This window comes from Lepidochelys kempii, chromosome 7, assembly GCF_965140285.1.
Source record: "Lepidochelys kempii isolate rLepKem1 chromosome 7, rLepKem1.hap1, whole genome shotgun sequence".
In the NCBI taxonomy this organism is placed as follows: domain Eukaryota; kingdom Metazoa; phylum Chordata; order Testudines; family Cheloniidae; genus Lepidochelys; species Lepidochelys kempii.
The window spans coordinates 48,346,199-48,355,097 of record NC_136386.1 but is presented as its reverse complement, the minus strand read 5'-3'; the positions used below and the strand labels follow the sequence as shown (position 1 = coordinate 48,355,097).

At 59.1% G+C, this 8,899-nt stretch overlaps 1 protein-coding gene across 1 annotated transcript; it reads right to left on the bottom strand.

Moving 5' to 3' along the window:
- Positions 1–1,549: 1,549 nt before the first annotated feature.
- LSMEM2 (leucine rich single-pass membrane protein 2) lies at positions 1,550–7,147 on the bottom strand. The gene is made up of 4 exons (XM_073352590.2): positions 7,075–7,147; positions 3,858–3,998; positions 2,812–3,033; positions 1,550–1,883 (listed from the first exon to the last, which is right to left on the bottom strand). Exons 1-4 carry the CDS (start codon positions 7,145–7,147, stop codon positions 1,750–1,752), a joined length of 570 nt encoding a protein of 189 aa, XP_073208691.1. The 3' UTR covers positions 1,550–1,749.
- Positions 7,148–8,899: the final 1,752 nt, after the last annotated feature.

Sequence of the window (8,899 nt, the reverse complement as noted above, 5' to 3'; positions counted from 1 at the left end):
GCTGCCTAGTCTGATTTCAAAAGCGGTAAGTGCAGGGCAGCACCCGCTGCTGGGGAGGGCAGGGAGAGGTGATCAGGGCTTTGGATGTGGATGGGCCTGCTGGGTTGGGATGGGCTGTTCAGGGCAGGGGTGTGCCCTAGGGCCATCTCTGCAGCTCCTGAGGACATGCTCTGCCTGCAGCAGGGCTGCCTCCCCCATGCAGGAGCCAGGCATTCCCTCCTCCTGTCTGCGTCTGGCAGTGCAGGATGGGACCCTTGTCCTTTCCCAGCCCCCTGCCATGCATGCTGGGCCGGTGTCCCCATGGCGGCCTCGGCCACAGAACCATCCTCCCCTGCAAAGGGAGCAAGAGGCAGCATTCCAGCTACCCTGCCTCTTGCACCTGTGCTGTGGCAGCTGCCCCTTGCGACTGGGGGAAGCCAGCGAGGAGCTCTCTACTGCTTTGTCTCCTGGGTTCCATCCAGTCCGACCATTTGTGAAACACAGGCCTGAGCCCTGCCCCTCTAATCCCCAGAGCAGAGCTGCTAGGAAAACACCCTGGCTTGATCTGAACGTTGCAAGGGATGGAGAATCAACCATGCCCATTATTAAATACTTCCAGGGGTTGAGGCAGTGGTTCTCAACATGGGCTGCATGTGGCCTGTGTGGCAGGGTCCCAGCTGCCCAGCCTGAGGGGGTCAGTTTGGGGTCCCAGCTGCCTGCCTGGCTTGCAGAGCAGGGTCCAGGTTGTGTTGGGTTGCGGCTGCCCTACTGCCCGGCAGGATTGGGGCTGCTGCCTGGCCTGGCACTGCAGGGCCCTGGGCCCCTGCCACCTAACCCTGCACCCGGGGCTCTGCTCCTGGCCCCACTCTGTGGAGGGGGTGCTGGGCAAAGAGGTTTGGGGGGTGGGCACTGTGGTTCTCAACCTGCGGCCCAGGTAACATCATGTGGGCTGCATATGCTGCCCACAGTGATAAATAGGTTGCAAACCATGAGTTAAGGGTAAGGAGGGGAAGAGATTTGGGGCTGATTCTCTATAGAAAAGGCCTGAAGGCCTAAACAAGCCCTCAGGGGCTCTTGCTTTCTGCAGCTGCGGAAGGTCAGGCTCCAGCGTCTGCCTTTCCTGGTCTAACTGCCTCCCCTAGCTGGGCTGGTGCCCCTCAAGCCTGAGCCGTAGGCTCCCCCCCGGCCACCACTGGGCTGGGACCCCTCTAGCATGCCTCCTGTTTCAGCTCACAGGCCCTTTGTGCTCTCCCCAGCAAAGGTAGAGTAGCTTCAGGGTGTGCCCAGGTGGGGATCGTGCCCTGAACTCCAGCCCCAGCGGTTCGAGCAGGCCATGGAGCTAGCTGGTAGCTGGGTCCCATGGGGCTGCTGGAGGGTGGGGGGCGTATGCTAGTACAGCTTTATTGTAACATACAAAATTTATATTTAGAAAGGGTAAATAGTGCTGGGGGGAGGGAGAAGCTGGGGTTAGAGGGGGAGGGGTTATAAATAAGGTGTGACTGTAGAGCAGATAATAAATAGGCTGCTGGTGGGGGGGGGTGATGATGGAGATTCTCCTCATTATCACCCCTTAGTCCTTTGCAGGCTGCCTGCCCCTGAACAGGCTCCCAGTACTCCAGCAATGACCCCCTGAGACCAGGAGTGCTTGGCCTGGCCTCTGGTCAGTCCATGTTCCCTGCAGAGAGGGGGCGCTTGCCCCGGGGTGCGGGAGGCAGTGCTGGACTTATGCCCTCCCCCATCAGAAGGAGCAGCAGGCCCGGGGTGGTCGGCTCACATCTGGTCCGCAGCCTCGCTGACGTTCAACCGCTTCCACAGCTGCAGGCTGGTGGCCCTCATCTGCCGCACGGACTCCTCCTGGGCCTCCAGCCACTGGGACAGGACCCGCAGCGACTCGCTCTGCAGGACTGCAGGGGAGAGAGGAAACCCTGTAGGTGGCGCTCCTGGCTCCCCAAGCCCCTTCTTGCCTATGGCCACGGTCACCAGGGGCTTAGAACTCATAACCTGCAGTCGAGGGACCGTCTCTAGCCAAACCATGCCACTAGGGGCAGACCCACTGCTGCTTCAACCCTGAGCTCCCACTGAGGCCGAGAGCCCCATCCCTCACGCTACAGCGTCCCCTTGGGGGCAGCCTGGGAGCTCAGCTAGAGAACAGGGTGATGCTCAGGGAGTCTGCCATTGAACCCAGGAGGATCCCACCCACGAGAGCATGCCCGCTGCTGCCACCAGGCCGGCCCCCTCGGCCCATCTCTGTTAGCAGCAACCCACGCGGGTTGTCCTGCTCTTCGCCCCCTGCAGCTGCCAGCAGCAAGCTCTCCCTGAGCCAGTGCCCGGCGAGGGCTGAGAGTGGGAATGGAGCCTGTCTCTGCCACAGGGAGGGGGCGCCACTGGCAGGGCTCAAACCCAGCTGCCTCGCCATACCCACCCATGCTGCTGTGCCAGCATGGCCGCAGGCTGGGACCCTTTCCACAGTGCTCTCCCTGGCTCAGGGTGGTGGAAGGGGCAGCAGGAGGATGGGAGGTGCAGAGAGTGGGATGGGGCAGAGGCTCAGCTCCTGCTCCCACTGGGGATGGGACATGGGGGCCCCAACAATGCCTCAGCCTGGCCTGGGAACTCTGCCCCTGTTAGTCTGCTACTAAAGTGGCTCCTGGCACGGCTCCCACATGGCACCTTGCTACTCGCGCTGCCTCCTTCACCCCAGGGCCAGCAAGTGCTCTGATTCTACATGGGCCACCCCTGCCACTCCCTGCCCAGGTCCCATTTGCACAGCAGGTGCCCCCAGCCCAGTAGGGCAGGGCCAGCATGGCAAGCGCTGAAGGAGATGGTCCCACGTACCACTCAGGTACACGGCCAGCGTGGCGAGGGCGAGGCTGGCCAGCACCAGGGCCCCGAGCAGGGCGAAGAGGGCTGTGCGGCAGCAGGCAGGGTGGAAGCAGGGGCAGATGGGGGTGGTGCGGACGGTTCGCAGTGTCGGCAGGAGGGCTGGCCTAGCCCCACAGCGCTTGGTGGAGTGGGCCTGAGGGGTCTGTGGGGTGGTGGACTGAGACAGGCCGTTCCCTGGGGAGAGAGGTTAGAAAAGAGTGAGATGCCAGCCACTAACGCTCACTGCCCCGGTGCCCCCTTAGTACCCAGCAGCCCCACTGAGAAGCATCTGCATGAGGGCAGGTGGTGAGCTTCCCTGCTGCAGTGCCAGGACCATGCCATGCAATGGACCCATTGCAGGGCCATGCCAGTGCAGGCTGTCCCAATGCCCCTCCTGTGCCAGTCAAGGCATAGCACGGCCCGACCCCTGGCTGAGCAATCCCAGGCTGGCAACAGAATCGGTCGGGGGGCAGGTGTCCTGAGGGAGGAACCAGCCTGATCTGAGCAGACCCCCCCTCACCCTGTGACTGCTCCTTTCCTCCGCCACCTCAGGGCTATCCCATACTTGCCCTATCTCTGGGGGGGATTTGGCATTAATTACCCAGGCTGACACCCCCTCTGCCCCCAACAGCCACTGGATCCCCAGAGCTGATCTGTCCCCTGACCCCCAGTACTGAGAGCCTCTTTGTTTCAGCCCCAGACTCTCCCCCCACCTCAGCCATCACCATGCTCCTAAAGCAATTAGGATGCTTTGGTCTGTGTGATGCCCTGCTGCTGCCCTCTAGTGGTGGCTGATGAGCCTGCTATGGCCCTGGCTAGCTGAGCTGGACCCTTTAGCTCAGGCCAGAGAGATCCAGACATCAGAGGTTCAATCCCCACTGCCCCAGCCCAGCTGGCCTGCAGCATTGCACAGGCAGCAAGGAGATTAGGGATCACCCTTGGCCTGTCTGGTGCTACGGTCAGAGTTCCCCCCCGAGTGAAGGACACAACCACCAGCCCCTGCGGGGAATGGTCCTCACCCTCCGCGGCCTTGTGGCCCCCAGACACCCAGTACAGGTCACTGATGGACTCCACCGAGTGCAGGTTGATCTCTGCCAGGTCGTTGCCATTGAGGTCGATGGGCTCCCTGGGTGGGGAGGTGTCTGCCTTCACCTCCATTTCTGCCAGAGAAGGAGGAGGAGCTTTGAGGCCTGCTGCCTTGGCCTCTAGCCCTCAGCCTGGTCAGTTTCACTCTGACTCTGGTTAGTTTCAGTGGAACATAGCTAGTGATGGAGATGCCCAAGGCAGGATTTTTCCCCGCACTCTATTCCCCTTCGTGTGTTGTGTCCAGGTTAAATGGCCAAGTTCTGGGGCTCTCACCACCTCTCCCCAGAACCCATGGGGCTACCTGTTAGCCTGGCCCCCACAGCGCTTTCCCTCCTGTTCCAGTCCTGCCAGGTCTCATCTGGCAGCTTCTGGCCATGCAAAGCCCCTTCTTGTGTACAGTCTCCAGGGGAGCTGCAGAGGGACTGGAGTGCACAGTCCCACTGCTTGGTGCAGACTTCCGGTCCCCCCAACCTGGAGTCACGTCTAAGCTGTGCCAAGCAGACATCGTTATAGTTTGTAACAGCCGGTCACACCCCCGAGCACTTAGCTGGATTTATCCCACAGGATGCAGCAGCTGTGTGATTCCCGGCCAGCCCATGGCAAGACTCAGTGGCTGCCGCGAGCTGTGCCCTAGATGGGCATCGCATACTGATGTCATGCTACTGCGGGGCCATAAATACACAGCTGACTTGTTAATGCCACCTGGCTTAATCATGCTAATGTCCCACTCTCCTAAAACGGCTCCTGTCCTTAGCTGTGGCCATGCAAAATCCAATTGAGCTGGACATCAGAACCTAACTGCCACTTGTCATTTGACAAGCAAAACCTTCTGCAGAATGGGACAAATCATTGCTAAGAGGAAGCAGTTCATCGCCCCCACCCACCCAGAGAGTCCCATTGATTCCTCATGCCCTCCCCAAACCCTTTTCCTCAGTCCCCACAATTTCGAAGAGTCAGTTCTGGTTACCCCTGTCGCTCGTAAGGGGGCCCACCTTATGTTATCCCAGGAAATGGTTGGCCCTTTTTTAAATTGGCAGTAGATGGCTGGGGGAGGGAGGGCAGTTGGCGCCTTTCCCGGCTGGCTCACTACTGTGATCCAGCCCTTATCAGCACTGACATAACGTACAAGAATGGTTAATGCACATCTGGAAACATGGGCAGGGGGAGAGTGTTGAAACCCCATTGCTGTCAATGGGGTGAGGTTTTCACCCCCATTTATTCCACAGACTCACTGCATGACCTTGGGCAGATCGTATTGCTGCTCTGTGCCTCGGTTTCCCCAGCTGTATAATGGAGGGGGTAATCCCCCCCCACCCGCCTCACAGGCTCATTAATGCACATGGTGGTGGTGCTCAGACCTGATGGGCAGAGGCTCTGATGGCTGACAATGAAGCAGCGATGGACGATCCTGACTAGCAGTGCCAGACTAGCGCGCTTTGCTTTGCCCACAGACCAGATGCCAGCAGAGCGAGTGTCTCTTTGCCAATGCCCCAGACTTGACCTCTGGGATCTGTTCAACTCTTGGCCTCTCTTATCAAGGACACCAGGAACGGCCAGTTGTGAGGCTGCAGTTTGTCACATGAGCTGATGAACCAGTCACAACCTTGCCAGAGCCTGTTACCAAGCGCCCCCCACCCCTCCCCACCTGGCCCATGTGACATGTAGCCACCGGCAGCAAACACTGGAGCCTCTTAGCCCTGTCACCTTAATATAACTGTCACACGGCCAAGCTGACCAGGGAGGAAATTCCTTCCCGCCCCCCCAGAGCTGGGAATGGATGGACTCTGGTGCGCAAGCCTCACCAGCCAGGCATCTGTACTAGCTACGGATGAGACGTTTGCGTTGTTCTGCTGCCCACACCACAAAGCCAAGGGTTGCTGCAGCCTACGTGCCATAGGCTCCCACCTGTAGGGTTTCGTTTTCTGCTACAATGGGCCCCAGCTAACTCAAGCCAAGCCCAGCATTAAGGTGTTTGTGCTTCGAGGGGTTTAACCAACCCAGCCCCAGTGTGGGGCTCAGCCATATGGCCAGCCCCAACTACCATGGGGGGGCTCTAGCAAAATCATGAGAGTGTCTTAAAAACTGATGGGGTTTTTTTTTTAAAGCAATTTTGGTGTCTTTGCCTTTGTCTTCTCACTTTTGAGCCTGTCGGACAATTCCTGGTCACATTTTTCAAGTTTGTCGCTGCCACTATAATGGCTGGAAATGTACATTTTAAAAAAAGGTGCTCACATTTTCATGTGTTCCCATGACTCCGGAAGCTGGGGCTTTAAGGATCACCAACCTTAACACAGCACATGTGACCCACTGCCCTGTGTGATATGGGTCCTCCTCTGGGCCAATCAGCAGAGACTATGAATCGATTACAGGCCCCCCTAAGCGCACGCTTGGGTCTTTAGTACTGGAGGGCTGTGGGTCAATCCCATCATGTGTCAGCCAAGATAGGTGAGGGTTGGAGGTTGGTACTTTAACCTGGTACCATGAGAGGTGCTGCAGCTCATGAGGGTCCCCTGCAGGCAGGCTGAACTGGCACTCATGGTCAAGGAACGCCCAGTTCCGCCAGCTTCTCCCCGCTGCACGCTCTCTGCTGCCCTAAGTGTGAGCTGATGGCACCCCCCCCCCCACTTGTGCCCAACTGTCAGGGAGGGGCAGTGCCCAGTCTGGGGTTAGCGAAGTGCAGAGCTGGCACTGAGCCAGCCCCATAGGACGGGGGCGGGAGGGGGAAACCAGGGGGTTAATGGGGTGTTAACATGTTCCTGTGCTGCCAGCAACCTCGCTGGGGTCAGCCTGGCCTTGGCCCCACCTGCAGCCATCTCCCCCATCTTGGGCCTGAGCTGGGGGCTCCACCTTTAAGCCCAGCCTCTCCTGGGCTGGACTCATACTGGGGCCCTCTCTTAGGCGGGTGCTGGCAGCTACCTCCTCCGGTCTGATCTCGTCTGGGGTCTCTGTCCTCCCAGGGCTGGGCCAGGTGGCCTCACCCTGCCCCTCATAATCCCACAGCTGCAGCTGGCAGGATGAACACCCAAGGGAGGCAGCTCAAGGCTGGCACAGGAGCAGGGGAACGGCTCCCATGTTCTCCATCCCACCCCCTTCCCACACGCTGACGGGTACGGTGCCCCTGCCGACCGCCCCCCCCCCCGCCCCCCGTACCTTCTCCAGTCTCCCTGAGCATCGCTGTGGGGCCAGCAACCGCTGCAGCCGTTGTGCCTCTGCCAGTGGCCATGCCGCGGGAGCCGCTGGAGGAGGGCCCCACGTCCCTTGGGAGCTGCCCGGGAAGCCGGCGTTGGTGCCTACAGCACCAGCTGCTTGGGCTTAAAATAGGCCGGAGAGGAGCCCATGCCACAGAGGAGCTATAAATAGAGGGGGAATGAGCTGGGGCGGGGGCGAGATGGGCTCTATTCGGGGAATGCCTGGGATGCCACCACAGCTGGGGGCAGCCGGGGGGAAGGGGAGACAGCCAGCCTGGGCAGCAGCGTGGACTGAGCCAGATCTGGAGCGGGGCGGGAGGGCCACGAAGCCGGGTAGGTCGGGGGAAAAGGGGCCCCAGCCCATGACTTGTCTCAGACCCTCCTTCAGAGCTCTGGAAATAGTTAACCCCATGAGACCCATATCCACTTCATGGCTGGGAATGAGAAGGGCTCAAGCCTTCTGGAACACCGTCCACCCCCGATAGGAGCAGGGGCAGGGGACATCCCCCCCAACTAGTCTGAGGCTGGAACTGGAGGGGCTGCTATGGCGGGGTGGCCTGTGTGACTAGGGACTGGACTTGACAATCCAGGAGGGCCCTTCCAGGCTGATGATCCAGATTGGGGAAACTGAGGCACAACAGAGCAAGTGACCTGCCAGAGGGTCTGCAACAGCACTGAGGAAGGCAAACCTGGTGGTTAAGGCAGTGAACTGGCACTCGAGGGACATGGAGGGACTCCCAGTCACTTAGTCCCTCCCTGTGGGAGGAAGAATAATTCTGCCTTGTCTAATTACTTTGTAGGGACTGACTCTCACTAGGGGTGGGTGCAATGGCTGGTGAGTCCCTGGCTCTGGCTTGTGTGCTCTGCCCACTAGAGAACACTGCCTCTCACATGAAACCGTGTCACTGCATCGTCTTCCCTGGGATGAGGGCTTTTGCTGGTTCCAGACACATCACATCAGCTGCGGAGGAACATGACAATCCCATCAGGGAATGGGAATTAAATCAGATTACAAAAACCCCTGGGGTATCCTGGGGAAAGCTTGGAGACCTGCACCCTCAATTTCCCAGACAGATCCCATGGGCCTTGCACATTCAGCCTCCCCCACTATTGTCAGTGGAAGTTGGACATATACAAAAGCTGCAGGCTGGCATTTGCTTGGTGCTATGCAAAGAGGATGACCGGCACCCCAAGCAAAGGGCCAGCACAAAGCCAAGGTACTCCATAAGCCCTACCGTGGGGTTTCAGCGAAGCACAAGCTTGGTGGGGCCCCTCTGCGGGGGAGACTTACACCCAGAGTGTGGGGAAGGTGGCAGGTTTCTTTGAATCAGAAAACCAGAGTTCACCTCATCTATCCTGGACAGCAACTTGCTCCAACTCCCCTCTGCTGAGAACTCCAATCACTGAGCAGCTGTTGGTTCATCCTGGGCACTACATAAGAACCTGTGACCCCCACACTGGCAGAGGGCACAGAGGGGGTGCCTAGGGGTTTACAGGGTGGCATGTGAGGGCTCTACCAACGGTAACGCACTGGTCCTCTTAGCCACTGTGAACTTGCAGGTGATATGTAAGGCTTGATGGAGCTAGGCTGGAAATTCTGACCTTGAAGTTAAAAGCAGGTCGCCAGGTGGTGACAGGCCTGGGACAGATTCTGCTCAGCCAGGGGGCAGGAGATGCTTCCTTCTCTTTGCCTGCTCAGCTGTGTAAGCAGCGGGGTGTCCTGCTTATGAAAAAGAACAAAGGCATGTCCTGCCTTTCAGCCTTCACAGAGGAGACAAGTAGAGTGT